This window comes from Tachypleus tridentatus, chromosome 8 (assembly GCF_004210375.1).
Source record: "Tachypleus tridentatus isolate NWPU-2018 chromosome 8, ASM421037v1, whole genome shotgun sequence".
Taxonomy (NCBI): Eukaryota; Metazoa; Arthropoda; class Merostomata; order Xiphosura; family Limulidae; genus Tachypleus; species Tachypleus tridentatus.
Genome location: NC_134832.1, coordinates 59,498,905 through 59,514,966, shown reverse-complemented (window position 1 = coordinate 59,514,966; position 16,062 = coordinate 59,498,905). Strand labels below are relative to the sequence as shown.

The following is a 16,062-nucleotide window of genomic DNA, read 5'->3' as shown; positions in this document are numbered from 1 at the left end:
ATATTCTCTATTCGTATTTCCACAAGTTCAATTTAATGCCTTATCTTAACTTTGGATACACATCTTGTACTATCCTTGACTACCATATCTTGACTACTATAATAAATATATTAGGAACTTTCAAACCGCAGTAACGAAATGAACAATGTATGCCAGTCCTACGAACGTGAAGGCTTAGGCATATAATGGTCTAGAATTGAGCGGTTATTGTTTGTTATTAAGTACAAAGATACACCACGGGTATCAGGCCCGGTTTCTAGCAGTATAGAACTAAGTTGAAAAATACGTTTAAAATCTAGATGTCGATTAGGACAATAAGGAAGTTATAACAAATTATAACGATATTTTATTCATTCAGTGATGAAGCTATTGTGGTTATGTTAGTGTTTGTTTATTGGCACATATATCTGGCCGGCATTGTAAACACCACCAAGTTATATGTATTTCGTATGGTACTCAAGAATTTATCGAGCTGACACTGACAAGAAAAAGACATTATCGATTGACCTACATTTCCTTTGTACACAGCTCGTATTATAAAATTATACGTCTTACGCTGTACGAGTATACAACAATTATGTATAACAACAACAAAAATGAAATAACAGAATTTGGCAACATTATTTCTTAACAAGCATAACCTAATCACCTAGTGAGGAAATGTCAGACGGATTTTTTTATTCTAGTTTAATATTTCTTTTAGAATTAAAGGTATTAATTACAGAAGTAAAACAAAAAAAGAATTGAAAGCTGGTGATAGGAATGTCCCCCTTTCTCTAAAATAATACTTCAAATGCTTCATGGCACGGTAACACATTCTTCAAAACTATTCAGATCACAAGAGCACTTTAAAATCTAGTTGTTGCCATGTTTACATATTAGATTTTATAGAAATACCGAAACCACTGATACAAGTTTTGTTTTTATATTCTTACATAAAAATCAAATGAAATATAAAGATACGGAATCTGTATTTCCATTAAGAGGAATCGAATCAGGAATTTTAGCGTTTTTAGTCCGTGAACTTACTGCACATTAGAGCGAGGGAGCAACTGGAGTTAAAGGTAAAGATATGGAACTTAGCAGAAGTACAGCTGAATATAATCGATTCACTTAGTTACATTTATTCGCTCGTGAACTCTATAATATGCTGCCACGTTTCTCACTTCGTGGACTGGCTTACTAACGCAAATACGTTAAATTCACTCGTTTTAAAGTCAAGTTCCGAACCTGAAATGTTCCATTTCCAAAACACTCGCAGTTATTAGTAAAACAAAAATATTTCACTCACTCCTTACGTCATGGTATTGACGCCGCCTCCAGAGAATAAATTAAGTTTTGTTTTTTTTGTTTTTTTTACTTTCCTCACATCAAATTCATATAAAACAGGAACGTTTCTATCCCCACCCATCCCCAGTTAGAAGTTCCATTACATATTCCTCCGTGGATTTGATATCATTTCGTGAAAAACAAACGAAACTATAGACAGACCTCATTGTTTGATAACGTTTGATTTTTGAGATGTACAAAAAGAGCGTAAAAAGGAATTATTACGAAAGTTTCATTCAAGCTTTCAGATTTCTAACTGTTCCTAGCAGGTGAAACCTTTCTGCTTGTTAGTTAAAACTATATCACGGTCCACAGTGATCACTTGGCTTACTTGACAGTAGTGCTAATTTTATGGCAGCATAAACAGGGCAAAGACTGTTCTAATAATAGCTTAGCTTAATCATCACTCTGTTCTCGTTGGGCGTTTTTAATATTACGGAAGATATGCCAGAAAAGCTTATCTTTACTTTAAAATAAGTGCATGCTCTTGTCTTAGCCGTGACAAAGTAGTTTAGCTTAATGCGTTTCTATATCATTCAGCATCGGGGGAAAAAAAAATTTGTTTGCTTCGAAATATTCGCGCAAAGTTACACAGCCCTCGGCCGTCCAATATTTTGGACCGAAGAGCACAGGCTGTTATTCTTAATCTCCAAATCTTTGTGTACTCTTATCACACGACTGTTGTAGCACACCCACGGCCCCAAAAGGCTAAGTCCGTTGGATAATCAATCCCTCTTCTATAGTCACAGCACACTAACCTTTGGCCTCGACTGGCCATTGGAAAAGGGAAATGATACCGTAGTGATAGCTGTAACTAACAGATGTCATAACACATACAAAATGAGAGTAGTTACAATAGTGGATGATAGAACAGTACGTCATTAAAACCCTTTCACTGATTGTTTCTACTGATTAGTTCAGCCCCTATAAACGTGTATGATTGGCCTCAAACCCTCGTTTCACTGCAGGTACTCGTCATTTCAGCCATGGGGACATTATAATGTTACGGTAAATCCCACTATTCGTTGGTAAAAGAGTAGCTCAAGAGTTGGCGGTGGGTGGTGGTGACTTGCTATCTCTCCTCTACTCTCACACTGCCAAATTATGGACGGCTAGTTCAGATAGCCCTCGCATAGCTTTTCGCGAAATTCAAAAACAAACAAAGAAGGGAGAGAGGTCCAAGCAAGCCTGACCCTCTTTGGTCTAAACACTTGGGTGGAGTTGACTAACTGCCTTCCTTTTAATCTATCTTGTAAATTAGGAGCGGCTAAAGCAGACAGCCCTCGTATAGCTTTGCACGTAAATCAAAACAAAGAAACAGAGGGTGGACAAGAAAGAGCATCCTCCCTTGAAAATGTTGTTACATTTGTTATAACTTTTTGTTAGATAACAGAAAAACACGTAATGTTTTGTTTGCGAATTTCGCACAAAACTACACGAGGGGCTATCTGTGCTAGCCGTCCCTAATTTAGCAGTCTAAGACTGGAGGGAAGGCAGCTAGCCATCACTACCCACCGCCAAATCTTGGGCTATTCTTTTACTAATGAATAGTGGGATTGACCATAACGTTATAACGCCTCCACGGCTGAAAGGGCGAGCATATTTGGTGTGACTGGGATTCGGACCACGGATTACGAGTTGAGCGCCTTAACCACCTGGCCAAGCCGGACCTGTCGAGTACGTTCTGAAAACATAGTTTTACGCATTTTTCTCTTATCTAGTAAAATATACAACAAATTAAGAACATTTTCAAGGAAGAGGCACTTTTTTGTTATACTAATGTCGAGTTATATTCATTAAAGAATACCTTATATCAACCTTTTCAACATTATGAAGTTTTTTTCACTTGTTGATTCTTATCAATAAATACACATGTTAAATGGACTGGCGTATAATTTAGTTGATAGAGAAATTTAAAATATTTTAGGCTACAAACTACGAAGACAGCAAAAACATCACATTGTAGTAACACTTATAGTAATATTTGGCGTCACTTTTTACAGCCTCTTTTACATTTAATGTAATAGTCTTAAAATAAATCCCTAGATAAGGTGTAACTAACACTCGATAGTGTTCCTGCTATGAAGTTACGGTAGGGTGTAACTAACACTCGAGAGTGTTCCTGCTGTGAAGTTACGGTAGGGTGTAACTAACACTCGAGAGTGTTCCTGCTGTAAAGTTACGGTAGGGTGTAACTAACACTCGAGAGTGTTCCTGCTGTGAAGTTACGGTAGGGTGTAACTAACACTCGAGAGTGTTCCTGCTGTGAAGTTACGGGAACAAAATATTGCTCTTGACACCATGGATTCTTCATTTTACCATTGTGAAACATCTAAGTAAAGCACATCGTATCCTTTAGTTTATACACCAAACTTTTACTAACAATCGACATATATAAACACACAGTTAATATGACGTTTCTCTGAATTTGGGTTTGATGTAATGTCCTCAGCTGAGTTGATGGATCTCTTAGAGACATCACGCCATTTCTCTAATGGACACGACAAAAACAAATCTTAATGTACCGAACGTGTACATACATACGAGTGTAAAAGAATCTAGAAAATTACGATTAGTCAAATGAAACTCCAAAACACGAGACCTGTACAGTCGTTCTTCTGGCAGTGTGTTCAGCTGTTGATATTCTGAGAAAAGAAAACATGTAATCAAGAAATTTGATGATGCATCACGACCCCACCCCGTGCCTCAAGCTTTTTTAAGAAATTTGGGCTGAGCGATTAAGTAAAGAAAAACATTAAATATACGTCACATTGCTTAGTCTCAAATCACTTCAAAATGTCCACTAAAATATAAAGTATATAAACAGAATTTAATTAAGCTTTGAAACACCTGAGCGATTTGACGTGTTAATATACTGGTGTTTTCCTTCACCAGGTCACGTAGCTTTAACCAATGTCAAAACTTCTGTGTAGGCAGTTATTATCACAATGTTTTTCGTTTTGTTTTTTTCAATCCAAGACGCTTTAATCTCGAGTATAATCTATTTCTGCTCGATTAACTTATAGAATTAACACACGAGTATGATTTGAAATATTTGTGACGATACCATAACGTGCTTGTAACGTCTATTTAAACGATAATCAACACAATAAGATTTCAGTAACAAAAATGAAACATTCGTTCACAATCTTTACAGCCGCGGCATAACGGCTGATAGAGTGACCGAGATTTTGTTGTTGTTTTGTTCAAGTACAAATGTTTAACTCATAACTCCGTCATCTCTTGACCGATTTGAGAACTAATCACAGTTTAGGACTCAGCAGTCCAAATCCTTTCGACTGGTACATATTTGACCACGCCCAAAGTATCGTGGATTACTTTAATCTTGCCTAACAGAATTTCAATTTGAGGGTAAGTTGGTAGAGATATCCTGACGACTGAAGTAATAAAATCGAATCGGGTATGCATGCGTCCTCCGTTTGATATTGCTGGAACATAAAAATACAGCTAATAAAAAGAAGAAATAAATACTCATAGATCAATTTACTCTAATCCTGATTAATGGAATTTCAAGTGCCGCGGCTATTGAGGACTTGCTTTTATTTTACCTTTAAAAGAGTCTTTCTCTATATTCTAAATTTTTTTATTTAATTTAAAAATTACCTTAAATGGTTTGCATGTTGTTTAAACCCTGTTAGTTAGTTCGAATTAACACATGAGAATATTTGGAACTCAAGTGGATCCAACCCTTCATTATCTATTTAAATTAGGTTTAAACCATCAGTTAAGCCTAAAACATTTCTGCACGAAAGTACTAGTACAATATCTATTCTAATCTAACTCGTACTATTTCGCATGGGAGCTTCTTTTCAGATTGTACACGATAAAACTAATCTTCTTTAAACCTAATAAAAAAATATCTTGCTTTAGATTCTAATCATCAACTCACCATCTTGATCAAATCGCATCTTCGTTTTTCATACGTATACCAAGTTACTTTAAACGGACAGGGCTGTCGGCTGAGATTAAACGCGTTAACTCAAGTGTAAGCAACATTACTGTTAACGCGAGTAATGAATTGAAGAAACGAATCAATTTGTTGAAAACCAAAAGCGTATCTGCACAAACTTACGTCGAACCGAGAACTTTATGTGAGCGACTAATGCATCCATTTGATATTTGTAATGCCGAAACAACGAATTTTAAGTCCGGCATGGGCAGGTGGTTAAAGCGCTCGACTCGTAATCCGTGGTCCACCAAACATGCTCGCCTTTTCAACCGTGGGGGTGTTATAATGTTACGGTCAATCCCACTTTCGTTGGTAAAAGAGTAACCCAAGAGTTGGCGGTGGGTGGTGATGACGAGCCGCCTTCCCTCTAGTCTTACACTGCTAAATTAGGGACGACTAGCACAGATAGCCCTCATGTAGGTTTGCGCAAAATTAAAAAAAGCAAAATAAAACAAAAACTTCTTAATTACTGCTCTCTGTATTACTCACACGACTTTAATAACTTCTGTCGATACATTTAATAACGTTGGCTTTTACACATTTTCAATTATGAGTTCCTACGCAACCAGAAAAGCGTGTTTTCAATGTATTTCAACTTTTTTCAGTTTTGAACACTTACATAATTTGAACACAATTTTTCCTATGTCAATTTATAAAATATATTTGAATTAAAAAATAGCAAAACAAAGAGGTGTTCAAAACGGATGGGGTCCTAATTTAACGATCTAAACCTTTATTTGTTAAAATTCCGTGCATGTCTTTTGATAACTGACGAACCGCTGGAACGATTGTCATGGAATCTAGTGCCTGCCTTTAGGAACTCTGGGGAATGACATAGATGGGCGTTCGGTTATGATCACCCTAAGAAACGTTAGGGGGTTTATAGGTCTTCCATGTGCGTTAAACGGGTGCGCCAGTTGGTAATATTTAAATACATTAATACTGTTCTTATCGTGAATATTGGAACAGATGGATAACATTGCACATGTTTTCGTTTCAGCTTATACACTTGTTCCTATCAGGTAAATGACGGTATTAAAGTAATATACAACTGTTTAACTATAATATGTTATTACTTTATCGTGAGACCATTACAGGATATTGGCAGAACGCGAGCTGAATACAATAAATTGATTGAACCTATGACGATCATAAAATAACAACATAACAAGCGACGGGTACACGATATTACGTTAACATATGAAGGTTAAAATATACTAAATTAAGGAGAGAGGATTACACAATATTACTGTAAGGTAATACGGGCACTTAATAATAGGTTAACGTACGAAGGTTACAATATACTAAATTAAGGAGGGAGAATTACAAGGTGAGATGGGCACTTAATAATAGGTTAACGTACGAAGGTTACAATATACTAAATTAAGGAAGGAGGATTACAAGGTAAGACGGGCACTTAATAATAGGTTAACGTACGAAGGTTACAATATACTAAATTAAGGAGGGAGAATTACAAGGTGAGACGGGCACTTAATAATAGGTTAACGTACGAAGGTTACAATATACTAAATTAAGGAGGGAGAATTACAAGGTGAGACGGGCACTTAATAATAGGTTAACGTACGAAGGTTACAATATACTAAATTAAGGAGGGAGAATTACAAGGTGAGACGGGCACTTAATAATAGGTTAACGTACGAAGGTTACAATATACTAAATTAAGGAGGAGAATTACAAGGTGAGACGGGCACTTAATAATAGGTTAACGTACGAAGGTTACAATATACTAAATTAAGGAGGAGAATTACAAGGTGAGACGGGCACTTAATAATAGGTTAACGTACGAAGGTTACAATATACTAAATTAAGGAGGAGAATTACAAGGTGAGACGGGCACTTAATAATAGGTTAACGTACGAAGGTTACAATATACTAAATTAAGGAAGGAGGATTACAAGGTGAGACGGGCACTTAATAATAGGTTAACGTACGAAGGTTACAATATACTAAATTAAGGAGGGAGAATTACAAGGTGAGACGGGCACTTAATAATAGGTTAACGTACGAAGGTTACAATATACTAAATTAAGGAAGGAGGATTACAAGGTGAGACGGGCACTTAATAATAGGTTAACGTACGAAGGTTACAATATACTAAATTAAGGAGGGAGAATTACAAGGTGAGACGGGCACTTAATAATAGGTTAACGCACGAAGATTACAATATATTAAATTAAGGAAGGAGGATTACACAATATTAATGTACTACGAGTATTAAACATTAGTGTAACTTTTGGATAATTAGCAAATTCTTAGCGGTACAGAATAGATAAACGTACGTGCATTATAGAATGGTTAGAAAGTTTTAATGTAAAAATAAAAACAGTGGAATGGTTAACAATATCTTAATAAAATACGAGATAGGTACAGTTATACGCGTAATTTGGAATGAATAATATGTGACCTATAATGATTACAAATATTAACTCACATGTAATGGGGCTGTACTAAGTGAAATTTATGGCTATTACAGAACACCAAAGCAGTAACGTTACACTGCAAGTCTCAACTGTTTATGGGTTAGGGGTTGTTACCTAAACTTTACCTATTGTATTTTATAAGTTACTATACACTATTATATGGAACGCTGTTTAACCATTCTTGCTAGAGTCAGTACCATCTATTCGTGTATACGTCATTACTTTAATAGCAAGGTCTACAAATAGAATCCTCGCGTTTAAGAAGAGCTGAAACGTTACTGAAGGCAAAGAAGTATGCCACGCAATTAAGAGGCGTGTAACTTCGTTTTCTAAAGAGACCTTGACATTTATCGCCTCTCAGGGACATGATATTTGAAATTCATGTGCCAAAAGTTTCGTTTCTGACTGAGTGAAAACAGACAACGATTCACTTTCTTCAGCATTTCGATGAGGTTTCTTGAAGATTCCATTCTGACTGAGTGTGTTGACTTATGAAACCTGAGACAAGAGAGCACCTCTCCTGATAAACACCCTCTTTCAGGTACAGAATCGAGGCAAGCCGTGTTTTTATTTTTTACATTATTTATTGTAATAACATTTTAGAATTCCTACCTGTCCCAAGGTGGATAATATTAAACTTTTGTATTCAGGTCTAAAACAGTCACTATTATTGAACATTTTTTTTTTTAAATTTGTGCTTCTTAAGTTTTTCTTTTCACTTCAAAGTCAAATCGGTTATATATTTTTACTGATATATACAGACAGGTGAAACACATCAACAAACCGAAATAAATCACTTCGAGATAACTTATCAAATATTTTTCATTTGAAATCTAAAGAACTGGTTTGGTGTCCATTACCAACTACAAACTATTTTAGAATTGTCTTTATTTGGTAAAATGATTTCTCTTCTTGATAGTGTGTAATGTTTTAATAGAACATTCGGACAAGCTTCCTTTATGTTTAACTTTTCTAGGGAACACTTGAACAAGATTATCTTGTGTTTATGACACTGTTTAACTTTTTTAGAGAAAACATAAACGAAGGTTTCCTTGTGTTTAGAAAAGTTAAAACAGTATTATATGGAACACTTGAACAATATTTCCTTGTGTTTATAATACTGTCTATAAAAACAGATTAGGAAATTAATCCTGAAAACTACAGATTTTGACCATATAAAGTAGGACGCAAAATTAAACATTTTCAATTTCAGAAACGAACCCCCCCAACCCCTTAAAGAAGAGCGGTGGTCGGGTGGTTGTTCACTTTCTGGTTTGTTATCTTAGTAATGGTTTCTTGTCTTCTGTTTGGGATTTTTGGGTAGTTTCAGTAGTCAATGTGTGGTGGTCTGGTAGTTACTCATTTTCTGTTTTGATATCTTAATAATGGTTTCTTGTCTTCTGTTTGGGTTTTTTGGGTAGTTTCAGTAGTCAATGTGTGGTGGTCTGGTAGTTGCTCACTTTCTGTTTTGTTATCTTAGTAATGGTTTCTTGCCTTCTGTTTGGGTTTTTTGGGTAGTTTCAGTAGTCAATGTGTGGTGGTCTGGTAGTTGTTCACTTTCTGGTTCGATATCTTAGTAACAGTTTCTTGTCTTCTGTTTGGGTTTTTTGGGTAGTTTCAGTAGTCAATGTGTGGTGGTCTGGTAGTTGTTCACTTTCTGGTTCGATATCTTAGTAACAGTTTCTTGCCTTGTTTTTGGGTTTATCAGGTAGTTTCAGTAGTCAATGTGTGGTGGTCTGGTAGTTGTTCACTTTCTGGTTTGTTATCTTAGTAATGGTTTCTTGTCTTCTGTTTGGGTTTTTTGGGTAGTTTCAGTAGTCAATGTGTGGTGGTCTGGTAGTTGCTCACTTTCTGGTTTGTTATCTTAGTAATGGTTTCTTGTCTTCTGTTTGGGTTTTTTGGGTAGTTTCAGTAGTCAATGTGTGGTGGTCTGGTAGTTGCTCACTTTCTGTTTTGATATCTTAGTAATGGTTTCTTGTCTTCTGTTTGGGATTTTTGGGTAGTTTCAGTAGTCAATGTGTGGTGGTCTGGTAGTTGTTCACTTTCTGGTTTGTTATCTTAGTAATGGTTTCTTGTCTTCTGTTTGGGTTTTTTGGGTAGTTTCAGTAGTCAATGTGTGGTGGTCTGGTAGTTGCTCACTTTCTGTTTTGTTATCTTAGTAATGGTTTCTTGTCTTCTGTTTGGGTTTTTTGGGTAGTTTCAGTAGTCAATGTGTGGTGGTCTGGTAGTTGCTCACTTTCTGTTTTGATATCTTAGTAATAGTTTCTTGTCTTCTGTTTGGGTTTTTTGGGTAGTTTCAGTAGTCAATGTGTGGTGGTCTGGTAGTTACTCATTTTCTGTTTTGATATCTTAGTAATGGTTTCTTGTCTTTTGTTTGGGTTTTTTGGGTAGTTTCAGTAGTCAATGTGTGGTGGTCTGGTAGTTGCTCACTTTCTGTTTTGATATCTTAGTAATGGTTTCTTGTCTTCTGTTTGGGTTTTTTGGGTAGTTTCAGTAGTCAATGTGTGGTGGTCTGGTAGTTGCTCACTTTCTGTTTTGATATCTTAGTAATGGTTTCTTGTCTTCTGTTTGGGTTTTTTGGGTAGTTTCAGTAGTCAATGTGTGGTGGTCTGGTAGTTGCTCACTTTCTGTTTTGATATCTTAGTAATGGTTTCTTGTCTTCTGTTTGGGTTTTTTGGGTAGTTTCAGTAGTCAATGTGTGGTGGTCTGGTGGTTGCTCATTTTCTGTTTTGATATCTTAGTAATGGTTTCTTGTCTTCTGTTTGGGTTTTTTGGGTAGTTTCAGTAGTCAATGTGTGGTGGTCTGGTAGTTGCTCACTTTCTGTTTTGTTATCTTAGTAATGGTTTCTTGTCTTCTGTTTGGGTTTTTTGGGTAGTTTCAGTAGTCAATGTGTGGTGGTCTGGTAGTTGCTCACTTTCTGTTTTGTTATCTTAGTAATGGTTTCTTGTCTTCTGTTTGGGTTTTGTGGGTAGTTTCAGTAGTCAATGTGTGGTGGTCTGGTAGTTGCTCACTTTCTGGTTTGATGTCTTAGTAATGGTTTCTTGTCTTGTTTTGTATATCGCAAGTAAAGAAACAAATGAAAGTGAGTAACAATCATCTTTTAAAGTAAAAGTCTGTCATTCTTGATTTTATAACGTTAATATTTGCCATATAAGTAGACAGACTATATTAAACAGCTTTACACATACTAAATCACATATTAAATTACTGCGGGTGAACACCGTTTGATAGGAAAAGTTTGACAGTGAATTGAGAAAATCATCTGATTTTCCACCTTGTGCTCTTTTGCTTTTAGTTTCTAGATGTTAATATATTTTCTTACCACTATGAGAACTAACACTAAAATTTTCACTATGACTATATAGGTGTTTTTTTTTTGGGTACATGTCCATACTGTCAGAAAGAACAAATAAATCATGAAGTAAAACACTCCAGAACCGAAAACAAAGATTTCAAAACAAATTACTTTTACAGATTGAGAGCAGAGGCTGGATAACTGAAATAAGATAGAAGTAACAAATTATAATCACACCGAAAACGTTAAAATGTTCATTTCTCTAAACACCTCCACATCACACGCGAGCCCTAAAATATTTTTACAAGGGTACAAAAAATCAGAGTGGATAAAGAAACCTGTACATATTAATATTCCATACCATTCGTATATTAGTATAATTATAATAAAGAAATCTTTACCTATCCATGTTCCATACTATTCCAAAAGTACTCTATTGATAAACAAACCTATCATATTTTATACTGTTTATATAAGTGTGTTGGTAAAAAAACATACATGGTATTACAACATTTTACTGTCAGAAGATAATTATGTTCACAAAACAAACAAAACTTTTACTGGTACGAGCATATATTTTTATGACGTAATTTTTGTGTTCCAGGTTTTTTGACATTATGTTGGTTGATTTTTAAAATATTCCTGAAGTATAATTTCTATACATTTAGAAAGGCTTAAAATAATTAGTTGCTGCAATCCATTATGAGCAGTCACATATCGGCAGTGGAATACAGTAGAACCCCCATACGTACCAATATTCAATACTATTTGTATTTTAGTCTAATGATAAAAAACCACCTAACAATATTCGATACTGTCCTACATTATTGGTTAGTTTTCCAAATGTCAACTAATGTGTAACAGATATTCGCTTTACTCCTGTTGTTCTTATAGTTTTCTGTCTGTTTCGTGTGGTCAGTATTTACTAGAGTTACCCAGAAGAGAAATGTTGTGGAGAAACGAACACTACAGCTATCAACTGCTCAAGTTAGGGTTTTGTTACTACGTTTAGACTAAGTATGTTTCTGTCGTGGAAAGTAGACTTGAAAGAAATAAAAACGAAATTTTACAGTAGAAAAGCAGTTTAATGGAGTTAAAAGACTATCAACGGGTTTTTGTTGCATTTTTTATTTCTGATCACAAACATTAGGTGGATAACTCACGATGATGGGTTTTTGTTGGCAATAATTGCTTGTTTGTTTTGAATTTCGCGCAAAGCTACACGAAGGCTATCTGCGCTAGCCCTTCTTTAATTTAACAGTAAAAGACTAGAGAGAAGACAGCTAGTCTTCACCACCCACCACCAACTCTTGGTCTACTCTTTTACCAACGAATAGTGGGATTGATCACCACATTATTACGCCCCTACGGCTGGAAGGGCGAGCACGTTTGGTGGGACCGGGCTTCAAACTTCCAAGCGCCATGGGCAAGAAACGCACTTATCGATCTACCAAAATCAAGTTCTTAGACATTTTAAACGAAAGTTACATCGAACCAGCCGTAGATTCTTCACAACGGTACATTTGGTTAGAAAAATTCAAAGTGGACCACAACCACCCATTGGAACTGTATATGATTACGAACAAAACAGAAACATCAACAGTCGTAATCTAATGATGTATTATTTATTAACCAATTTATTTTAATAAAACACGAGATAACACCACGAATCGAACTGGAAAAAAATATGATGAGAATTACATATATGTCTTCAAGGAGGAAGAGAAAAGCAATTTCTTGTATCATATATATGAAAGGTTTCCGTTTCGGTTATATTGATGTTGTAACTTTCTGTAGATTTATTTTACAACAGATTCCGTGAAGAAACAACACATACAGAATTCTAAATGTGTACATAATGATGTATTATTAACCAGTGTAGCTATTTTAAACCTGAACGAGTTGGAGTATATTTAAGCATATACGCGGACTTTGCGAACCACCAAACACAAACTTGATATGTAAAGACGGTAGATGAAAGTATATTTCTCAGAAGTAACCAGCTCTCACACTTCAGACTACAAAAACGTAATGGAAACCGACTTTCTTAAGGTATTATTATAAAGTTAAACGATTATGGTACTTTTTGTTCAAGTATAGGCTTCTATGCGCCAGCTTGTCACATCACCAGACACCAGAATACGGATAATTAATAGCTTAAACAGTTAATGGAGGTTTGTGGGCACTCTTTAATCTATTAAAAACTGTGAAGTGTCTTCCGCTAGTTTGTTTTAGTACTCGCAACAATTATTTGATACTCTTACAAACTTTATAGTTGTTCATGTGTTGCATCGCAGTGACCGACGAGGTGAGGGGAGGTTACCAGTAATTTGTCTCAATACTTCCTAAGCGTGTAGTCCGACTTACAAACAGTTTATGGTAGAAAAGTATGAAGTAATCTAAACGTTTTATCTTAATACGAGCTTAATGTCGGATTATTCTGAGAAATGGCACACAGTTTAAAGCATGCATGGCGGGATTTGTTTGAATTGGGCGGGGAAGGGGTGAACTTATTTCTGTGTTAACCGTGACGATTGAAATTAAAACTGAAACAACGAATTTTTATGATATTTATATATAAACCTCTATGCCCATTCGAAAGGTCATGTCGTTATCGCGTAAAATTGGGGGATCGTGCCCCCAGTGCCCATCCAGTTCAAACGCCAATGGTGCAAACATATTTTGAGTTTAGTTAACTTAAGAAAACATTGCACTTTTAAAATAAGTTACATACATAAGTATAAGTTAGTGTTTTTATTATTTAATATAGTATATCTAGAGATTTACAACACAGACCAGTCTTTCGATATTTTTTAATACAACAAATTACAGCATCTCCAACTTGTATTTGAGAGAACTTTACTCAGTATCTAATAATATTACGGGGCTTCTCAAATTTTAACTAATCAGATTAATATTTTCATTTTTGAATAAGAAAACAAAAGCAAAACAAAACAAACAAACGAGCAAAACTTCCGAGACTAAACCGAAACATGTATACACTATACATCGTCGTTACTGATAAAAATATTACGAGGAAAGATATGGGTATTGAATGTGGTTTCTTCGCGAAAAATAATTTATTGTGAATTATATTTAATCTTCCATTAATCACGCGGTAAAGGGAACATATGTAGCCAACTGGGGTCATTAATGACGCCTATGTGGTACTTAAAATACGATGAAGCCCAAACTCTTATAATGTGCTTCTTTCTTGTACAAATCTGTATATACAGGCAAACTACAATTAGAAAAAAGCCTATACTATAGCATACGATATTATAACGTATTAAAGTGGCAGCAAGTTCTTTTCTAGCCATCTGTATAAAATAAAACTTAAAAACTAAAGTGGCAATAGGAAGAGGTAATCAAATATGATTTGAAACAGAGAAATACCAGAGAAGAAGAAATATAGAATTAAAAAAAACATTTTAAAACTGTAAACTAAGAAAGACACATAAAATCCAGGAATTTAAAACCTCAGAAAAGCAAACTGACCTTTACAGAATTATAACCCAAGAGGTCGTGAGAGGTAGATATGACCTCAATCTAAAGCTTTGCAAAAACCTACAAGTATAGAATACTGATGAAGACTGCAACATGAATAGACATACAATTATGGGCGAGGCTAAGAAAAGTGCCATCTATAACTTAATAATTAATTTAAGAACAAAACTGCACGAAGTTATATGACCCCATGTGACTAACTGAGGTTTATAAATCACCTACCGTCAAGTCACGCTCCCTGTATATCCAGTGGGATGTAACGTTTTGGTCATTCTGGACTGTTCCCGACTTGAAACCGGGCGCAGATTGGCGATTATTTCCAGTTGATCCTCCACTGTCCACTACTTCGTCTGAAGACACCATTCTTCGGAAGCGACCTTCAAGCCAGTTCGACTGGCGACTGTTTGTATTTGTGTCATGATGAGAGGAGGATGACCAGTCCGATTCCTGACAGTTTACAGTGCCAGACTGATTTGTACTCGGTGTACAACCCATACTTATCAACAAGAGAAACTTAGTTAGATTTCATTCTTATGTGACACTGTTTACACGTAACACCTACCACAGAGAATGCTCTTAGAAGATACATGGACTGAACAATCTGAACAGTAATAATTAGCTTGACATTATTCATTCGGTATGTCTACTGAAATATAGCCAAAACTTAAATTGTCAATATTTAGATCACATATCCATCAGATTGATATGAAGTTTTAGTCGACTCCAACACATCTTGTTGTAGTGCTTGCTGTCTGAATGGCGCCAATAATCCGTTAATCTGAAAAAATAATAATAATCGGTAAATAAAATAGTGTCCCCTACAGGACATAATGAAGAAATTAAATTATATATGTATATATATTTAGCTTTAGGTTTTTTGTTTTTTTAAATAATATGTAACTTATAATTTAAAGGTTGGTAACTAAAGTCGACTCTTAAGTTAGCATTTAAAACCTTACCAGGACGACTGCAGAACGTAAACCTGTTTATTATTTACTATCAAACTTATTGTATACAATAAAAACTGTTCATTAAAATTCAAATAACGACACGATGGAAAACATAGTATGGGCTAACCTTAACTATTAATATCTCGAGAACAGTACAGGTAAGTTTCGTAGCGGTTTATCAACAATAAACAACACATGTTGAAGAACTTGCATGTTTCCTTAAAAACAACTGAAACGTTTCATCGATATGACGCAATATATAGAACTAGCAGAGTAATCAAACATGAAACTTGTATATTCTAAACAAGAGCTTACCTCCCAACGATGAATGCGGCGTCGAAAACCCCCTTAACACAACTATGCTTAGGCTTACTATCAGGTCCGCTCAGACGAACTGCCTTGCTTTCAGTTGCACCTTCGTGTGCAATCTTTACTTGTGGCTTGTGGCGACACCGCACGGCAATTTTAAAGACGTCGTGCAGCCACCTACACGAAGGTCAATATATATATATATAAGATAGAGGTTCCTATTTACTCGTAATGCACTAATCTGCAAATATATCGATTAT

The 16,062-nt window shown here is 35.4% G+C and overlaps 1 protein-coding gene across 7 annotated transcripts in view; it reads right to left on the bottom strand.

Moving 5' to 3' along the window:
* Nucleotides 1-16,062, bottom strand: part of LOC143222458 (high affinity cAMP-specific and IBMX-insensitive 3',5'-cyclic phosphodiesterase 8B-like) — a 199,315-nt gene that overhangs the window by 179,429 nt on the left and 3,824 nt on the right. For all 7 annotated transcript variants that reach the window (XR_013012238.1, XM_076449006.1, XM_076449008.1 and 4 more), the window contains 2 exons: nt 15,809-15,979; nt 14,766-15,321 (listed from right to left, as the gene is read on the bottom strand). Coding sequence is in view for 6 of the 7 variants with exons in the window: in XM_076449006.1 (XP_076305121.1) it covers nt 14,766-15,038 (273 nt within the window). In the remaining variant the exon portion in view is untranslated. The remainder of the gene's footprint in view (nt 1-14,765; nt 15,322-15,808; nt 15,980-16,062) is intronic.